The following is a 21,469-nucleotide window of genomic DNA, read 5'->3' as shown; positions in this document are numbered from 1 at the left end:
TTATTGGAGATAAGAGTCTTTCGGACTTTCCTGCCCGGGCTGGCTTTGAACCGCGATCCTCAGATCTCAGCCTCCTGAGTAGCTAGGATTACAGGCGTGAGCCGCCGGCGCCCGGCTAGATCTCTGGCTTTGAGTATACATTTGCCCTTTATCTTTCTCACATTTTGCCTCAGAACATTACAATCATGATAAATATGGAACAAATTACCGTGTTTCTTATTGGAATCTTCTTGGGCTCTGGAGGCACATCCTGTGGAACGAATTTCACGGGCTCCTTAATCTGCCTCCTTGATCGCTTGGTCCCGTCTGGTAAGGTTTCCATAGCCATGTCTGCTTCCATGTCGCTGCTCCCTGCCTGGTCACATTCGGAGCACTGCCTGCAAATAGGGAGAAATACGGTCATATATTTATTACCTTCCAGTTTCAGCTGCAGTTTCATAAACAAAAGGTGTGTATATGTGAAGAATATAAACACACAGGAGTGAGATAATAATGAAATACACAGGAAAACATGTATTCCTCTCAGAATGACTATCATGAATAGTAACATACACAATAATTTCAAATATACCCTAAGAACTGTAAGAATACATGTGGCAATGCTACTTGTTTCTAAGTTAACAGCAATTAAAAACTGATTTAACACCTGACGCTATGCAAAACAAATGTACATAATCCCCCAATGTGGAAGAAATAACTGTATTGCAAAGCTCACAGAACTCAAAAATGTTATAGACCATGATAGACAATTTGCTCCATGAAAGTTAGAATGTGTTTGTGACTTTAACTAAGCATCACTATCCCACAATACTGTGAAATATGGGAAATTATGTAACCACTTAATCATAATAAAAAATTTGAAAAAAAGTGATTTAATCATGACTTTTCCTTGTGTGACATATGCTCATAGTATATATCTGAAAATTACACTCCTTTGTGGACTATGATTCTCAGCCTTATCACAGTTGTCATAGCTTTGAACTCTTTGAACAAGTTGTGCTGAACATATCACCTAAAAAAAAAATTTCTAAAACTTTAGAAACTGTTAAAAAAAAATACGTGGCAATTTGGATATTGACAATCTTTATACTGTTAATTATGAAGGGCCATTGAAAAGCTTACAACCAGTTGTGAAAAAGCAAATTTATATTCATTATTTTCTTCAATTTTGAAAGAATAATCAGAAATTAATTTTCTAAGTATAATTTATAGTAGTCTCTTTACAAAAGCAGTTATATATACAATTGTATATGTTTAACTTAAATATGTATGTATATCAGTACCTTTGACTGTAACTTATAATTTATTAATCTTCTTTCTAGAAAATTCCTTAACTGCTTAATCTTGTTTACAATCTCTATCTCCCACTTAAAACATGTAGGTTCCCCCTCTTCTCCTAAGCAGCTGATACAATTTGAGAAAAACCAAATGGTCATAGCACTTGCTTACTCACTAAATATCTTGACATGTAGGCTCATCAAATCAAACATCTCCAATATTTTTTCCACAGTAACTGTTACAAACTATCTGCCCTTTTCCCAAGCCCCATCATCACCCAGGCCATTTCCTTCAATAGTCTCAGCAGACTACTTCTATGTCATTAGAATAAATGTTCATATCTAATATGAATTCACTCTCCTTCCTTTCCCTACTCTGGCAATTCCTTGTGTATTATTATGTACTTGTTCTTGCCTATCATATGTCTCAAATGAACCCAGCCAAAAGCACTGATTATTGAGGGATGTACTCAACAAAAAAAACAAGGAGAGAACTCTGAGAAATGGAAATAATATATTTTGTATTTAACTTTTTGTGTTTCTTGTTTTGTTTTTCCCCTTTTGTCACTGTTTTTGATTTCTGTATGTTTTGCTTTGTATGTAAGTTTATCTGATTTGGGGAGGGTAAGGAGAAGCACAGAATTGGTAGGACACAGGGTGAACTAAATTCAGCAGTGATACTCACTAGACACTATGTTGAAATGAACTATACAATTTGTGGGAGAGGAGGATCAGGAGAGAAACAACTGAAAGGAGGAAAGAGTAACACCTTCCAAAAAGAAATATGGCTGGGCGCTGGTGGCTCACACTTGTAATCCTAGCTACTCAGGAGGTTGAAATCTGAGGATTGCAGTTCAAAGCCAGCCCGGGCAGGAAAGTCCCTGAGACTCTAAAATCCAATAAAGCACCAGAAAACCGGAAGTGGCGCTGTAGTTCAAGTGGTAGAGTGCTAGCCTTGAGCTGAAGAGCTGAGGGACAGCGCCCAGGCCCAGAGTTCAAGCCCCACAACCAACAAAAAAGAAAAAAGGAAAAGAAATATGCTCATTACCTGACTTACATAACTCTAACCCCTCTGTACATCTTCTTTACAATACAAAGGTTTTTTTCAAAACAACTGTGATGTCCTTAAGCCTCCAATTTTAATATTGCTTCCTGGCAAGTAGGTTTGTATTTTCAGTATATGGGTTTTGTTTTTGGGGTTTTTGTTTTGGTTTGGTTTTTGGTTTTGGGGGTTTTTTTGGTCGGTTGTGGGTCATGGGGTTGAACTCTGGGCCTAGTTGCTGTTCCACAGCTCTTCAGCTCAAGGCTAGCACTCTACTACTTGAGCCACAGTGCCACTTCTGGTTTTCTGGTGGTTTATTGGAGAGAAGAGGCTCACAGACTTTCCTTCCCAGGATGGCTTTCAGCCGTGAACCTCGCTTTTCAGTTAGGATTACAGGCCTGAGTCACGGGCACCCAGCTAGGGATTAATTTTTCATATGAATAAATACTTTATCTTTTTAACAATTGTGAGAGAGAGAGAGAGAAGGGGGGAGTGGTCTTGAGCTAACACCTTCATAAGTCAGACCTATCATTGGAAGAAGCAGCCAGATAGCAAGTTCTAAAAACCAATAGTTAAGAATGTGGGATCTGAGAAATAAGACTACAGGTGCTGTAACAATTCTGACTAAAATGAGTAAAATAGAGATTTGGTAGTGAGAGCATCACCACAACCTTGCAGAAAATACAACCTGCAAAACCGGAAATTGCTAACATTCTAAAATATAAACCAATGCGATTTCTGGGAGCTTTAACCAGAGTCACCAAAACAAGATAACAACTAAAATATTGACCACATTAGTGATATGCTCTGAAATGTCTAACACCTGGATGTACTTGGGGGAGGAGGAGAACTCAAACTGGTAACTATCTAGCTTTCATGGTATGTATAGCTCCACACCTGTCAAATTCAAGCTACTACCTTGTAATCACAGAATATGGAGTAGGGAAAGGATGAGTAATAGACTCATTATACCATTTTCTACAATATAAATAAAACAGACTTAAACAAGACACAACCTTAGTAAAATAAACAGAACTAGTCCGGTGCTGGTGACTTAAAGCCACCCCAAGCAGAAAAGTCCATTAGACTCTTAACTCCAATAAACTGTTCAGAAAAAGCTAGAAGTGCTGGGGCTCCAATGGCAGAGTGACAGCCTTGAGCAAAAGAAACTCAGGAATAGCATCCAGGCCCCAGGACAGGAACAACAACAAAAAAGGAACAGAAGTAGTCATACAGGGTGAAAAACAGTTAAAGTCCTTGAACGTTACAAAGACATTTAATGTCTGAGTAGATTGCAATTCAAAGATTTGGAATTTGCTTTTGTCTAAAACTCTGTGTGTGTGTGTGGTGTGGGGGGGGGGGTGTGGGTGTGGGTGTGTGTGTAATGTAAAAAAACAAACTTATAGTGGGTGTTGGTGGCTCACACCTGTAATCCTAGCTACTCAAAAGGCTAAGATCTGAGAATCATGGTTCAAAACCAGCTCAGGAAGAAAAATAACTAAGATTCTTATTTCCAATTTACTAGTAAAGAGTCAGAAGTACAGCTGTGGCTCAAGAAGTACAGCTGAGAATCATGGTTCAAAACCAGCTCAGGAAGAAAAATCACTAAGATTCTTATTTCCAATTTACTAGCAAAGAGTCAGAAGTACAGCTGTGGCTCAAGTGTTAGAGCACCAGCTTTGATGAAAAAGTTAGGAAAAGGGTATTCTGGCCCTGAGTTCCAGCCCAAGTACACACACACACACACACACACACACACACACACACACACACACACACACACACACACACACACACACACACACACACACACACACACACACACACACACACACACACACACACACACACACACACACACACACACACACACACACACACACACACACACACACACACACTACACAAAACACTCATATTTGTTGTAATTTCTCATGTCATTATTTTTCTTATAAAAATCAATCCCTTAAAATATGAATATCTGTTTTGGACTAAAAGAAGGATGAAACATCTGTAGGGTTAAATATTGTTAATTCAATGAACAAATCAAATTTTTTCTCAAATGCTTCTACATAATGTAAAGAATGGACTGATTGATTAAAAATTCAACTAGCAAATAGAAGATAAAGCATCTGAGCAATAGCTGATAACAAAACGAAGAAAATTATAAACACAGCACACAGAATTCATCCTTTAAAAACAACTCCTTAACCGAAAATTTATTTATTAGAAAAAAAATATACACGTTTCCAAATGTCATGCTAAAGTGCAATTTATTAGTTTAAAACACAAAGTTACTGGGCTGGGAAGGTGGCTCAGTGGTACAGTGCTTGCCTTGCATGCCTGAGGCCCTGGGTTCGATTCCTCATCACCACATAAGCAAAAAGAAAAAAGCCAGAAGTGGCACTGTGGCTCAAGTGGTAGAGCGCTAGCCTTGAGCTGAAGAGCTGAGGGACAGCCCCCAAGCCCAGAGTTCAGGCCCCACGACCGGACCCCAAAAAATAAAATAAATAAATAAATAAAACACAAAGTTACTATACAATGCAATTATATATATATTCCAATAAAAATGCAAAAAATGCCTTGTTACATTTATAACAAATTATCATAATTATAATATATATAAATATGAATTTTAAAATGTTCCAAATACTTTATTATGAATCAGTATAATACTTCTTGTTGTAGTGCTAGAAGTAACCCAATTCAAAGCACCCTCCATCTTACTTACCAATAACTGTTTTTGGTCTTTCTTGGCATCCTAGTTAGAGGAGGATCTAGACATCCAAGATGGTAATGAAGTTTACAGGTATCACACAACAAAAGAAGATGTTGGTCATGGTTCTTCTTACAAATTCCACAACTTAGAATAAAAGCAGCAAATGAAGATTAGACTGTCATAGTGAAATACCCTTCACCATAACTTTTTTAAACTTTGTGAAATTTCATCTTGATTACATACTATTTCTATTTTGATAATTTAGTTCATCACAGAGATCTTTTTACAATATTTGTAAATCAATTCAGAATGCTTTGAGACTGTTAAAAATAGCTTTTTCTAAACTCCCTTTTCTTGATGTAATTAAAATCTTTACACACAAAAAAATGAGGTTTTAGCTTTTTTATTTTTTAGTCGGTCATGGGGCTTGAACTCTGGGCCTGGGTCTGTCCCTCAGCTCTTCAGCTCAAGGGTAGCACTCTACCACTTGAGCCACAGTGCCACTTCTGGCCTTTTCTAGTTATGTGATACTGAGGTATCAAAACCAGGGCCTCATGCATGGGAGGCAAGCACTCTACCACTGAGCCACCTCCTAGTCCAAGGTTTTAATTTTTTAGATACAAAAAGAAATGAGGCTTTTGTTTAGAGTTAGAAATATATATAGTCAGTTGTGGGGCTTGAACTCTGAGCCTGGACACTGTCCTTGAGCTCTTCAACTCAAGGTAAGTGCTGTACCACTTGAGCTAAGGCACCACTTTCAGTTTTTTGGTGGTTAATTGGAGGTAAGATTCTCATGGACTTTCCTGCCAGGGCTAGCTTTGAATCGCGATCCTCAGATCTCAGCCTTTTGAGTAGCTAGTATTACAGGCATGAGCCACTGGCACCCAGCTTAGAAAGAAATATTATGAAAGCTTATTCTAACAAGTGAGCACAGAATGTAAAGAATAAAAATATTTCTAAAAACAAAATTATTGTATCTGGGCATAAAGATAAAATTATACAAATTCAAATCTAAAATTCATCTTCAGTATCCACTACCTACAAAGACAATAGATTCATAGGTGTATATAGGCTATCCATCATTACTTGCAAACAAGCGAAACTTTATAACTCACTCAAGTAATATAAAATATAAAAGTTCAGTCATTTTCATGTTAGCTAGCATTCTTGAAAATAATCAATTACTAATTACAAGAAATGTTAAGTAAATGTAAATAATTAAATGTAAGATAGTAATCAAATTTTTAAGTAGTTCCGATTCCCTGAGTAAAACTCATCATCTCCATCAAGCTTATACAAATGCATTTCCAGTTACTTATAGACACAAAAGTCATTTAACTTATTATATACCAGCAAAACTCTCCTCTACCATTCCCTGTAAAATAGTACTTGATAAAATGAGCTTTGAATGCATTTCACTTACATTCTAAGTTGGACAAACTAAAATTAAGCATTAGTTTAAAAAAATCCACAGTATTAGTTATTCTATCACAATTTAATTACTTGCCTATAAAGTACAGTAGGAAGAGTAGATGCCTTTTGTGTGCCTCCTTCTTTTTTACTTGGTTTTCTCTCCTTGGGTGCTCGCAAAATTGCTGGTATGTTCAACTTCTATTGATTTGAACAAATGCAGTATATATTGTAAGAATTTAACAATAATGCAGTATTTTCCTAGATTTGGCACTCAAGCCACCTAAATATTCTAGGATTCTGAGAGGTAAATCTGTTTTATCAGTTACTATAATGGCAAAAATAAAATTACATTTTGTTAAGCAGTTACTTCCATTAGAAACTTATAATTACATACTTTCATCAATTTTCTCTGACATATTACAACAATATAAAACTTAAACTACTTTAGCTTAAAAAGAGAAAGATGAGGACAAGCATAAAGGAGGTTTGAAAAAGCGTAACACAGTACATTTGACAAAAAGAATATTAAGGCCGTTTATTTTCCTCAACATCCCCAGCCATATTGGTGCTCCATAGGTTAATTAGAAAAATTATCTTATTGGACCAAGCTCTCCAACAAAGCGGATGAGATTCTCTTTGGGTTTCTACTAATCTGAAGTATGTTGGCTTCTCAGACAGCAACCATCTATCAAAGTCATTTCTCAGTAGCCCAGTGGGCCCACATCTGTTCAGCCAACTGGAAAAAAAAGTGTCATGCAAACAATACAAATGAATTCTACCTACACTGGGCATTTTACATTTTCACAAGGAAATTTGCAAACCTCTGCAAAGCTTATTTTATAAATGAAATCTCTTTTATAATAGGTATAGTTTACATTACATAAAAGGTTCTTATGAGACAAATTTGAAAATTAGGCCAAAAGGTAATATTAAAAAGGAAAATAAACTAAAATGTTGTATTCAACATTATCTTCACTAAATATAAAATATTATAATATTCCAAAATCCATCAACATCCTATTAATAGAAATAAAAGTTTATTTTACCAGACACAAAAAAGTCTTCATTCTCACCTTTTAAGACAAATTACTCTGATAACTCAGAATTATCAGTTCAGAATTATCTTAAAAGCTTTCCTGGCTCTATAAAATTATATATGGGCTATATTATGAATTTGACTCTTTGCACAGCTCTGAAACAAATACAGTGAAAAATAACTAAAAAGCCTCCTTCACAGCTAGGCACTGGTGGCTCAGGCCTGTAATCCTAGCTACTCAGGAGGCTGAGATCTGAGGAGCATGGTTCAAAGCTAGCCTGAGCAGGAGTGTCCATAAGATTCTTATTTCCAATTATCCATCAGAAAACTGGAAGTGGTGCTGTGGCTCAAAGCAGTAAAATGCTAGCCTTGAGAAGAAAAGCTTAGGGACAGTGCCCAGGCCCAAGTTCAAGCCCAACCAAAAAAAAAAAAAGTCTCCCTCAAAAAGGAAGCCAGTGGGCTTGGAAGTAGAGTGCTGTCTACCATGCATGATGCCCTGGGGTTCGATTCCTTAGTACCACATAAACAGAAAAACAGAAGGGGTGCTGTGGCCCAAGTGGTAGAGTACTAGCCTTGAGCAAAAGAAGCTCAAGGGACAGCACTCAGGCCCTAAGTTCAAGTCCCAGGACTGGAAAAAAAAAAAAGTGGCTTCATTTTCTACCACTTGAGCCACAGGCCCACATCTGGCTTTTTCTGTGTATGTGGTGCTGAGGAATCAAACCCAGGGCTTCACTCATGCGAGGCAAACGCTCTACCACTAAGGCTACCTTCCTGGCTCTGAAGCCACCTTTTATAGAGAAAGAAACACAGTCTGTGTCAACTATATTTTAAAAATATGTATTTGAAATTACTTGAAAAATTCTTAATTTATCAATTATACAGTAATAAAATGGTATTAAAAATTCCATTTTGCAATACATGTTTTTTCAACACCAAGAACTTTAGCAAACTAAAGGTATCTATGGATAAAGGACATTTTACCCCATGACAGTAATAGATACCACTGAAAGGTAAAAACTATACTTTGTAACATTTTAGTTAAGGGGAAAAAAACCTCTTTTACATAGCTCAAATTAATACAAAATCAATCTATCTAGTTCGCTCTGTAAGTTTTTTAAACCAAATACTATTAAAAAAGTGAAAAGTGAATAAAGTGCAAGAATAGGAAAGGAAAACTGTGACAAAGAGCCTAAACTTGCTAAATTAAAGGAAAGGAGAAGGTAGTAGCAGAAACTCATGCTTCAAATCGAGGCTTATCACAAGTGACAGGTCAATCAGTTAGAGCAAATGAAAAAATCCCGCAAACAAGATAGCTGGTGAAACAACCAAATTAAGCCCCAGGTTCTCAGTAGGCAGCTTGCAATGCTCTAGATATGTTTCAGGAAGAAATCATTATCCCAGAAGATCAGGCCCTGATCAAACACAGTTCTTCAGTGAACACAGTGACAGTTGTGTCAAAAATCTGGATTTTGAAAATCATATAGTAAGAATTGAGGAGAATAATTGGAAATAAACTAACCTGCCCTGTGATTCGGCCTAATAAGGCCCAAATTCCTTGCCCTTCACTTCGAAGTTTGCCATTTAGATTTTGTAGTTCTTCTAAAGATTCACACAGCTACAAAGAATAGGTCAAATTAGTAAACTTCCTTAGGTAATTTAAGGAATTTATACATAAATATCCCAAAATATTCACATTAATATCGCATATATTTTAATATATTCAGATAACAAACTACTGAGAAACCAAATGACACAAAGTCTAATAGGCCTAATCATTCTATTTTATGCTAGCATTTTAATTAATGATGATCTCTACAAATTTACACATTTTATTACAGTTTGCTGTAAGTTCACACACACTCTATTTTTTATGCTTCCATTAAGATGCATTTCCTTTATTTTCCCAATAAGTGAACAAAACTCACTGGGTTTTGTGAGTTGGCCAAGATCACAGAACTACCAAGAATCTCCAGGCAATCCAAATCTGGTTCCAGTACAGTATTTTTACCATTGTGTGAATAATACTTCAATTTATAATATAAATTTTTACCAAATTAAATACCAGGGTTTTGTTTGTTTGTTTGTTGCTGTTTCTGGAGCTTGAACTCAGAGCCTGGGCACTGTCCCTGAGCTTTTATGCTCAATACTAGCACTCTTCTGCTTGAGCCACAACTCTACCAAGAGCATTTTGTGTGTGTGTACTTTATCAGAGAAGGATCACACATATAATCCTGCCTGGGATAGCTTTGAACCATGATCCTCAGATCTGAGCCTTTTGAGTAGACAGGATTATAGACAGTTGGTATTCGCTGGGCCAATGTTCATTTTTCTTAGAATGTAGAATTTTATCTTTATCCCTCTATTTATGTACTAAACGTAAAGATGTACAACAGAAGGCATGGATGAAGTAGTAAAATGCGTGCCTAGCATGTAAAAGGTCTTGGGTTCAACCCCCAATAAAACACACAAAATAAACACATAAATAAATAAGCTATATTTTTAAGAAAAGAGGGACAATAAAAAATAAATTAGCAAATAGTTTTTAATTAAAAGTATCATTACAATACAATTCAAGATTTTTAAAAACCTTAAAAATAAACTCAGAAATTTTTTACAAAGTTAAAAGCAAAAGCTCTGTAACATTAAGTATAGGTCAGGAATAAGAAATGTAGTCATACCTATTAGCCTCATACCCCAACTATATGACTTGACAACTATATAGACAGGGGCAATTTATGTCATTTCTTCAGAACTTAGTTCCCTGCCCTGGAAATTGGGTCAATAAGCATACCTATATTATAAAGTTAAGAGGAGGATGAAATGAGTTACTCTATGTAAAGTTGAGAATTATGCTTGGCACATACTAAGAAATAGTATTGATAATAAAGATAGCGAAGAGTTAGAAAAGAGATTAAAAGCATTAAAGTGTGAAAATAAAACAAGTACAAATGCCATAAAAATTACAAAAGACATCATAAGTAAGATGTACCATATTATTCTGTGTACTGTGCAGCAACTTACCTTATTATATTCTACATGAAGCTTTTCTTGCTCATTCTCTAATTTATCCTTTATATTCTTTTGTTCTGCCATGTTTTCCTGAATTTGAATCATGCGCATATTTCTCTCTATTTAAATTAAATATCCAAGTTTACTTTAGGTGCAAGTAAAAGCCAATATGAAAAACACAAAGAAACTAGCTATAGAAATAGGATTTTAAAAAAAAGAAATAGAAGGATAAAGCTACATTGTATAAAACTTCTATGTATACAAAAAACATGAATCTATTTTTTTCAAAGAAATCTACAAATTGGGAAAATAAACATGCTTTTTTAACATCTGTAATTTGGCTAATAATTTTCACAAAAAATGAATAGGTGCTAAACAGATATGTTCATTAACATACTATTTCTAGTTTTTAAAAAAGTATATGTACCATTATCTATACTGACCAAAATAATAATTCACAAAATCAGCAGTGAGAGCAGGCTGCTTATGTTTTCTCCTTCCATCCACACTAGAACTAGTATCTGAATTGTCCACTGGAAAGATATCTGTACTGATTCCCATTAGTTCTGCTTTCCGCATCAATTTACGAATAGCCGAAGCACTACTAGTAAGGGGTCTGGGTAGTTTTTCCCTGGGAACCCAGGCCTGAGGTCTGGTAGAGCGAGCCAATTCTGCCTTGGCACGATATTGCTGAAGCCGAGCATTGATCCTTGCCTATAAAAGAAATGTACACAAATTTTAAAAGGTAATAACATGGAACACGCTATGTTTTTACTAGGAGAAAATAAAGATAACAAGAATCTCCTTTTGAGTACAAATGGCCTTTAAGATACAATACACAACTCAAGAGTTACAATAAACTAAATCTACACTTAGGATCAACTATCTTAATTTATGATTACAGTAGTAAAATAGTTGATTAAGCTGTAGTTGTTCTTCTCAATAACTGTAATATTCTCATATATTTAATATACATACAAGAATATTTTGAATGATAGGCAAATCAGATCCCCTGGATAAATAAACATTAAGACTGACTGAAAGACAAGGATGTACTGAGCACATTTCACAATTTCCCTTCAGTCCCACTTTACAAGGTGGAAATATTCTTTATAATCAGCTATTCTCACAAGATGAAAATGAATGTCTTAAAAGTCAACTAACTATTTGCCTTAAGCACAGACTACTTTAGTTAGGTATCTAACCAAATGGCATAATTATATTGCATATGGCCAGATCAAGAGGTCACATGTCATTGGCAAACACACCAAATTCTGAAATCTATAATCTGAAGAAAAAAAATCAACAAGTGTTGGCATGATTCCCATACCTGTGCTTCTGGTGACAGTTGTTTCTCTCTCTCTTGCAGAGACATTTTACAATAGGATTGTAGAGCCAAGTAGTTTTTTCTCTTCCACTTCCTGTCTAACCTATCTGCATGTTGCTTACAATAAGCAAAAAAGGGATCTGCTATATCCTATACAAAAAAAGGAGGTAAAGTGAATAATTTTATTCCATTTATCATAGTAAACCTACTGCAAAATGATTTCCTTTTTGAAATATTACCTTTGAAGTATTACCTTCCTAATAAATTGCAAATGTTATTTGTATGATCTATGATAAAGTTAACTGCTTTTGAAACATAACTATATATTAACTTCCAATTAGAAATTTCAAATTAGCAATCATTTTCTTTCTAAGGCCTTGTAGAAGAAAGTATAGGAGTATACCTCAACAGTACAGCACTTGTCTGGTATGCTCAAGGATCTAAGTTTGATTCCCAGTACCATAAATAGATAAAATTACAAGTAGCTATTACAGAAAGGGATAGGGGAAACACAAGAGCTTCTGGACACAGTTTGAAACTTTCTAAGATTCAGAAACACACACACAAAAAAAATCAAAAATAGATAGGATTGCATCAAATTTAAAAATTTCTGCATGACAAAGTCCAAAACTAAAAAGCTAAATAGGAAGCCCACAGAAGGGAGACTTTTACCAACTACACATCAGACAAGAGCCTTCTAGAATGTACTCAGAGCTTAGAAAATTAAATCCTAAAAAGTTAAACCCTCAAAGAAAAAGCAACTCAATTAATAAATGAGCTAAAGACAACAAAGACTGCTCAGAAGAAGTAAAAAAATGGCCAATAGACACCTGAAGAAATGCTTAACATCTCCAGCTGGCCATAAAGAAAATACAAATCAAAACAACAATGAGATTCCATCTCACCCCAGTTACAATGGCTATAATCCAGCAAACAAACAGCAAATGCTGATGGGGATGTGGCAAAAGGGAACTCTACTACGCTGATGGTGGGAATGTAAATTTGTTCAACAACTCTGGAAAGCCGTATGGAGGTTCCTCAAAAGACTAACCTTAGATCTTCCCTATAACCCAGTAATTCTAGTCCTGAGCATTCATGTTTATTGAAACACTATACCGAATCCAAACCAAGGAACTCAACCTATGTGCCCATCAACAGATAAATGGGTCAAGAAAATGTGGTATGCATACATATGGAGTGTTATTGAGCCATAAGGAAGAATAAAATTATGTCATTTGCAAGAAAATGACTGCTTTTGAACCTCGATCCACCAAGTCTCAGGCTCCTGAGAATCTAAGATTATAGGATGAAGCACTAATGCCCAGCTATTTTTTTCAGTCTGTTTCTTCCTTCTGTACTTTAATGCCTGCTTTAATTAGGTGTACATTCTTGGAAAGGCCATAGTGAATGGAAGTAAACTGGCACCTTCTTAAGCTGGCTATGGCAAGCTATCAAGTTGCTCACTTACTTCCCAATTTTTCTCTTCCCACAGTTTCTATTTTGCAGAGCTCCTTTACTTTGAGAGAAACTGAAAGTAGCAGATTTTACTTTCCCAGTCTTTCACTGGTAACAGTGACCATAATGACTCTTTTGGCACATAAAATGATCAGAAACTCTCCTAGGTATAGACATATGAGAGAAGTTTTCACTCCTAATAATAAAAAAAATGCCCCTGAATGGTAAATAGAGTAGGTGAGGATTTCTCACCATAGCTTCCAGAGGCTTTGGGCCTACATTTCCCAAGAACTAGTATTCACCTAGTTGAGCAAATTCAAGAAAGTTCATTTGAGTCTTCTATACATGGGCTACCTTAGGTAGCCTTGAGACTAGATACACATGCATGGCCTATGAAGCCATTCTACCCAAGTGCTACTTTATCTGCTAAACAGTGGGATATTATGTTGTTATGACTTTGGAATTACAGAGTTATGAGTCAGGAGTTGGGAGAATGTGAACCTGTGGGCAGAATAAAGCTGGTGTTCCTATGTAGTCTGTGAGTCTGTGCTGTGATGAACCAATACACAGTGTGTTCTTACACTGTGGGCTGATGTCGCTGATGCTGGTACTGATTGCTACAGCTGCTGCTGCTGCTGCTGCTGATGAATTTGTGAATACAAGAGCTTATGAATAAAATTATAACTTCCCATCCGTACCATACCTCGAATCTTCTTTGGCCTGCCCAAATGTGAGAACCTGAGAACCACCCACAACACACCCAGCCCCTTTCCTCCTTTTCTACTTAAATGCTACAATGCAACATTTACTTATTTCAATCATGTTGGGAAAATGAGGCAAGAAGTTTAAGAAGAACAAAACAAAATAAAACAAAACAAAATACATAAACTGGGTGCTGGTGGCTCACACCTGTAATCCTAACTATTCAGGAGGCTGAAATCTGAGGATCATGGTTCAAAGACAGCCCAGACAGGAAAGTCCATGAGACTCATCTCCAATTAGCCACCAGAAAACCAGAAGTGGGGATGTGGCTCAAAATTGTAGAGGACTAGCCTTGAGCAAAAAAGAGCTCAGGGAAAGCACCCTGAGTTGAAGTCCCACAACCAAGAAAACAAACAAACAAAAAAAAACAACAGGTAAATAAACTAAAAAAAATATAAGAAAGTAAAAGAGGAACCTGAAACCAGTAGCTCACACCTGTAATCTTAGATATTCAAGAAGCTAAGATCTGGAAGACTGCAGTGGAAGCCAGCCCTGGCAGAAAACTCCGGGAAACTCAATCTCCAACTAAACACCAAAATGTCAGGCTGGAGGTATGTCTCAAATGGTAGAGCATCAACCATGAGCAAGAAAACTAAGTGAGAGCACAAAGCCCTAGGTTCAAACCTTTGTACTGGAAAAAAAAAAAAAAAAAGGAGAGATGGAGGATGTCAGAATAAAAGAAAATAAAACTTATTCTGGATCATTAATTAAGTAAGCTACTGAAGTTTAAGCAAACTCAGGGTTTAGGTTTTGTTTGTGTTTTAGCATTTGATGGTTAATGGACTGTGAAAGCCACTGTACTTAAGTATTCTATTATCTGACACTGAAAACCTGAGAGAAATATTCAACAGCTTGTAATAAAAGGCTAGCAATCAAAACATACATTTTAAAGCCTCATGTGCAATGGCAGGAGTAGACTAAAAATTTGGCTCTGAAATTTCCAGAAACTTGAAAAGGTTAATGTAATCAGTTACCCATTTAGAATAGTCATACACCAATAACCAAACCTTTTATTAATCAACCACAGAATATACTTCACATAAAGGCCCACTCAAAATCCCAGAGTTATTTTCAGATGAAGACATGAGAGCGAACAGATGTAAAAACAAACATTTTCACAGGTTCTTTTGTCTATCTTAAAACAGAACTTGTAGAAGTGTGGCCTTCCTCCTTTCTCTAGAGGAGGATTATTGGCAAAGTCCACTCTCATCTGCATAAGTAAATACTATCACAAATTTTCTTATCTCCTGGTTTGTTTTCCTGAAAGCTCAATATCTCTTATAAAGCCATTTCTCTCCATTCCCTCTTCTTTGTAAAGCTTGGATGATTACCTTTTCACTTTTGCTTTGTAGAGAATCTCCTGTATAAATATGTAGATTTCTGTATAAATATGTGAGTAAGAATCTTTCTCTTCTCTCACTAATCTGTCATTTGTCATTTTAAGCCACAGTCCTCTAATTAAAAACCTAAGGAGACAGAGAAAAAGGCTTTCCTCCCCAATCTATTATTAGAAAAAAAAACAAACTGAAAGGTACTAACCTAATGTACTGAAAACTTGGCTTACTAATATTATCAGTTAATACAAAAGAAACACAGTAGTTTTCAATAAGATTAATAATGTAAGAAAAAGGAAAACTCTGACAATGAGTTTATCCAATAGAATAACAAAATTTGACTTAGACCTTAATTTTGTACTGGCTGTGCAAAACATAGAAACAGGAATTGGCAAACTGCAACTTTGGTAGCCAAAACTTGCCCTACCTGTTTTTATAAAGTTTTATTTATTATATTGGGATGTAGCTATTCCATTCATTTAATGGTCTATGGCTGCTTTCATGCTACAATGTTAAAGTACCTAGACATAAATTAGAAATCTACAAAGCCTAAAATATTTTCAATCTAGCTCTATATAACAGCAAAATATATTCTCTGCTGGAGAAAAGCTAAAGGAAGAAGACTAAGAATTAATTCAGGAGACAAAGGATGACTTGGACTATGTCACAGCAATAAGTTTCTAAGGAGGTACCAAAACCTGAAAATACTCTTGAGAGGATATAGTGTGTGAGAGAAATTAGCCTAAGTTAAGGACTGTCCAGTTAATCTAGGATAACTTAAAATATAAAATAAATTATCATAAGCATATTAGGCAGGGCTAAATAAAAGCCCCTGAAACTTACTAAATATGTTATTTGACAAACTTATTCAAAATTATTTGATCTACCAAGAGCTCATTGCTGTTAGTCCTGATACTGAAGTATCAATACAGTAGCCAAAGATCTCATTTGAGCCCTTTAAATTTAATCCATAAATGACTCAACCTTCTATACCAAGGTTGCAAAAAAGAAAAAAAAAAAAATCCAATAAAATCTATAAATAATCTTACCCTGTTACACTGTTTGAAAGAGAATTTTCTACATAACAGTATAATGTAATAGTTCTGTGATTAATTTGTGTGTGTGGTGTGTGTGTCTGTGTGTGTCTGTGTGCCCATTCTAGGGCTTGAACTCAGGGCCTGGGGCAGTGTCCATGAACTTCTTTTGCTCAATTTTAGTGCTCTACCACTTGAGCCCCAGCTCCACTTCCAGCTTTATGGTAGTTAACTGGAGATAAGTGTCTCACAGACTTTCTTATTTGGGCTGGCTTCAAACTATGACACTCAATCTCAGCCTCCTATAGTCATGAACCACTGGTACCCAGCTGTAATCACAGAAGAAACGCCTATGCAGGCTTAGACCTATTTTATAAAACATTGAGTTCCATCCATCGTAAGTGAATACATGCTATAGCTCAGCTATAAGAATTCATAGAGAGCCAAGCAAAAGCCTGTGCCACCACACTCAGTTTCTATTGGCTAAAATGAAGTTTCATTAACTTTTTTCCCAAGCTAACCTTGAAACCTAGTACTGTCAAAAAAAAAAAAAAATTAAGCTGGAGCCAGTGGTTCAAGCTTATAATCCTAGCTACTCAGGAGGCTGAGATCTGAGAATTGAGATTCAAAGCCAGCCCTGGCAAGAAAGTCCATGAGACTCTTATCTCCAGTAAACCACCAGAAAACTGGAAGTGACGCTGTGGATCAAGCAGCAGAGGGCTCACCTTGAGCTGAAGAGCGCAGGGACAGTGTCCAGGCCCAGAGTTCAAGCCCCAGAGCCAACAAATAATAATAACAATAACAATAATAATAATGATAATAAAATTATTAAGATTTCCAAAAGTCAAACAAGTTTGAAGAGACAAAACTCATAGCTATTTACTTTTTTTTTTTTTTGTAATGGGGCTTGAACTCTGGGCCTGGGCGCTGTGCCTGAGCTCTTCAGCAAATGCTCTACCACTTGAACCACAGTGCCATTTCAGGTTTTCTGGTAGTTTATTGGAGATAAGCATCTCACAGATTTCTCCTGCCTGGGCAGGAACCACAATCATCAGATCTCAGCCTCCTGAGTAGCTAGGATTACAGGCCTGAGCCACCATCACCCAGCAGCTATTCACTTTTGAAGTTCTAGATCAATGACGAAGATAAAGATGTTAAGAATAAGCTTTAAGTTGTTATTTATGCTTTACACCTGTTACATGACTAAACAAACTCATGAGAAGTCTAATGAACACATTCATCAACCAAGAGTTACATAAACTTACCTCTTCTGCTGCTGCCTCTGAAAGTAGACCTTCTTTCTGAGCACAGGTCACATGAAAATAGGCTCTGCACATGCCAGCATCACAGCTAATGCAAACCCCAGTCCTAGCAAAGCGAGGGTCTTCACAAAAGCTACATTCCTATGAAAGAATAATAAAAATAAATACTTAGAGCAAAAATATTTACCCAAAGACTGTATCTTGTATAAAGCATCCATTAAATATTTAAAATACTAATAAAATAGTGAACCAATTGGGTACCGATACAAACTGTAGGCAAGCCAAGTATTTATAGGAAAATAGACATTCTTTATATAGTTCCAGTAAGTCAAAACTCAATGGGTGTAATAATGATAATAACAATATTACTTTAGGATTATGTGCCATGTATTAGTCCAAGCATTTTACATACATGTGAGAAAATAGAGGTGAAGATGAGTTAACATACCTACTCAAAATATCAAAGAAAGTTATAGGGAGTGAAGTTGCAACCCAGCACTATGTGACTAGTCTATGATAACATTATCACTTGGAAAATTAGAAAACATTCATACAAAACTCGAGGCGCTGCAATGAAACAAACTATCCCTTTTCAAAAAAATACCCTGAAAAGCTAGGCACTTGCCTGGTGCCAGTGGCTCATGCTGGTAATCCTAGCTACTCAGGAGGCTGAGATCTGAGGATCACGGTTCAAAGCCAGCCTGGGCAGAAAAGTCCATGAGACTCATCTCCATTAACCACCAGAATACTGGAGGGGGCACTGTGGACCAAACAGTAAAGCTCTCATTTTGTGCTGAATAGCTGAGGGACAGTGCCTACGCCCAGAGTTCAAGCCCCATGACCAACCACAACCAAAAAAGCTAGGCCTTGGTGGCTCACATTTGTAATTTTAACTACTTAGGAGGTTGATATCTGAGGATCGCAGTTCAAAGACAGCCCAGGCAAGGCCATGAGACTCTGATCTCCAATTAACTACCAAAAAAGCCAGAAGCGGAGTGGTTCAAGAGGTCAAGTGCTAGCCTTGAGCACAAAAATTCAGGAACAACACCTGGGTCCTGAGTTCAAGCTCCAAGACAAAAAAATAAAAAATATTTTAAAAAGTAGGCATTTTTTATACCAACCTAAAAGCACTAGGACATCTCTTTATCCCAACTTTAATATATTATTGATGCTATTAAAGAGTTTTCCTTTCCAATTTCGTAAAAGACAGTAATTGAAAGAATGAATTCATGTCTAATTAGCTTTAGCGGTCTTAGGCTGCTTGTAGCAGCCAAAGTACTAAGTTCTGCTTGTACTTGGCTATAAGGTAATATGTGGCATTTACAATTATTTATAATCCTGCCAATGGTTGATAAACTATTAAGGCTAAGAATCACTTACTAGACAGAAGTTTATATAGTCATAAAAATTAAATTCTTGAAACCTGAGTAAAACAAAAACATACTCCTTATATTCTTGTTGTGTGTATGTCCATGTATACATGTTTTAAAGTTTGATAAATTATACTCCAAAAGTATAAATCTAGGACTGAACTGAGCATGGTGACATGGCCTATACTCCTAACACTTGAAAGGCTGAGGCAGGAGAATCATGAGATAAGGCCAGCCTGGGCTATAAAGGGAAATCCTGTCTCAGAGACAAAAATAAAATTTTTAAAAAATAGAATACAATTTGATCCAACTAGTTACACAAAGGCTCAGCTCTCTGTATTTGATAGTGTGTCACAAGCCAGGGAAAAAAGCAATAATTTCAAGTATCATTTTACTAAATTAAGAACACATGGAAGGATTCATGCATTACTTGCTTTCTAGGAAATCAGTAACAATGATGTCATATTACAGACTCAGCAAAGAGCATGATCATTAATATGAACATCTTAAAAGCCCTAGACACTAACAGTAAAAAATTTTCTGGGGGCTGGGAAGGTGGCTCAGTGGTAGAGCGCTTGCCTTGCATGCATGAGGCCCTGGGTTCGATTCCTCAGCACCACATAAGCAAAAAAGAAAAAAAGCCAGAAGTGGTGCTGTGGCTCAAGTGATAGAGCACTAGCCTTGAGCTCAAGAGCTGAGGGACAGCACCCAGGCCCAGAGTTCAGGCCCCACGACCAGACCCAAAAAAAAAAGAAATTTCTGTTCAGAGAATCATAGATGTTTTTGCCTTACCTTGGCACCATATTTGGAATAGTTCATTTCTGTAAGCGTTACTGGTCTCAATTTGTCAATATCTCCAAAGGCTACCCCAGGAACATAAAGGGCACAAACAATGTGAACCCATCTAGTGGAGAGAAGATATGGTTTTGCTATCAATCCGTTCATGAGATTCTCACATGGAAAACAAACACAGAAAACATGTGACATCTTAAATGACTACTGAAACAATTCTGTGATCACATGTTACACACTCAATTTCAGTCACATAAGAGAATACGCAACATCTATAGAATAATAGCAGTTCGTTATAGAAAAATGACTGCAATTTAGCCAAAAACTTAGATTTCGCTTAAAATCCAAGGCAGTTTATTCTTGTTTTTAAATAGTTGCATGTAGCCGGGCGCCGGTGGCTCACACCTGTAATCCTAGCTATTCAGGAGGCTGAGATCTTAGGATCATGGTTCAAAGCCAGCCAGGGCAGGAAAGTCCATGAGACTTATCGCCAATAAACCACCAGAAAACCGGAAGTGGCTCATGACTCAAGCAGTAGAGCACTTGCCTTGAGCTGAAGAGTTCAGGGACAGTGCCCAAGCCCAGAGTTCAAGCCCCACAACCAAAAAAAAAAAAAAAAAAAAAAAAAAAGTTGCATGGGAGTACAATTCAAATAAAATAAAGTATCATTTTCAAGTGCATAGAATAATATTCACATTCATTATTATAAGAACTTCTAAATTTAAGGAACTTAAGAGCTGTGAATTTAATCTGTGATCATTAGGTGTAGTTGCTAATAGTTGGTCATTCTTTTCCAAAAGCTGAAGCTGTTGGATAATCCTTACAAACTTATTTTAACAATTTCAGTGTAGAGGTTGACCTTCTTCTCAGATAAAAGTAGTTTGCTGGAAGAAGGTATGGAAAAATAATAATTACTCATCTGAGTTGAGTGCTGGTGGCTCACGCCTGTAATTCTAGCTACTCAGGAGGCTGAGATATATGGATCACAGTCCAAAGCCAGCCAGGCAGGAACATCCAGTGAGAGCTCTATCTCCAGTTTACCACCAGAAATGGAGCTGTGGCTCAAAGTGATAGAGCACTAGCCTTGAGCCGAAAAGCCTCAGGGCAGCACCCAGACCCTGAATTCAAGCCCCAGGATTGACCAAAAAAAAAAAAAAAAATAGTCATCTGTTAACCATACTGTTTATGTACTAAAATGTATATGCCTTATATGCATATAAATATACTCTTCAAGTCTGAATAATGCTGAAACACTAAATGACGTGTTCAATGTGCTGAAAAAATGGATTAGTATTTCATTTTTTAAAAAATTGATCTGGCCAGGCACCTGTGGGTCACGCTTGTAATCCTAGCTACTCAGAAGGCTGAGATCACAGTTCAAAACCAGCCTGGATAGGAAAAGTCCATGAGACTCTTACCTCCAATAAACCACTGGAAAGCTGGCTGTGGCTCAAGTGGTAGAGTGCTGGCCTTGAGCTGAAGAACACAAGACAGTGCCCAAGCCCAGAGTTCAAGCCCCACAACCGACCAAAAAAAAAAAAAAAAAAAAAAGAATTAAAGTGAGCCTAGCATGGTGGCTCACACCCATAATCCTAGCTACTAGAGGCTGGGACCTGAGGCAGCCTGGTCAGACTCTT

At 36.6% G+C, this 21,469-nt stretch overlaps 1 protein-coding gene across 7 annotated transcripts in view; it reads right to left on the bottom strand.

The window, feature by feature from the left end:
• Positions 1–21,469, bottom strand: part of Phf14 (PHD finger protein 14) — a 150,586-nt gene that overhangs the window by 99,929 nt on the left and 29,188 nt on the right. For all 7 annotated transcript variants that reach the window (XM_069996581.1, XM_069996585.1, XM_069996583.1 and 4 more), the window contains 9 exons: positions 19,833–19,944; positions 17,674–17,811; positions 11,827–11,973; positions 10,940–11,210; positions 10,509–10,615; positions 9,007–9,102; positions 6,546–6,649; positions 5,051–5,182; positions 209–377 (listed from right to left, as the gene is read on the bottom strand). In XM_069996581.1, the coding sequence (XP_069852682.1) occupies positions 209–377; positions 5,051–5,182; positions 6,546–6,649; positions 9,007–9,102; positions 10,509–10,615; positions 10,940–11,210; positions 11,827–11,973; positions 17,674–17,811; positions 19,833–19,944 (1,276 nt within the window). The remainder of the gene's footprint in view (positions 1–208; positions 378–5,050; positions 5,183–6,545; positions 6,650–9,006; positions 9,103–10,508; positions 10,616–10,939; positions 11,211–11,826; positions 11,974–17,673; positions 17,812–19,832; positions 19,945–21,469) is intronic.

This window comes from Dipodomys merriami, unplaced genomic scaffold (assembly GCF_024711535.1).
Source record: "Dipodomys merriami isolate MVZ:Mamm:240054 unplaced genomic scaffold, mDipMer1.0.p SCAF_5, whole genome shotgun sequence".
Taxonomy (NCBI): Eukaryota; Metazoa; Chordata; class Mammalia; order Rodentia; family Heteromyidae; genus Dipodomys; species Dipodomys merriami.
This window is presented reverse-complemented; position numbering and strand designations above follow the sequence as displayed.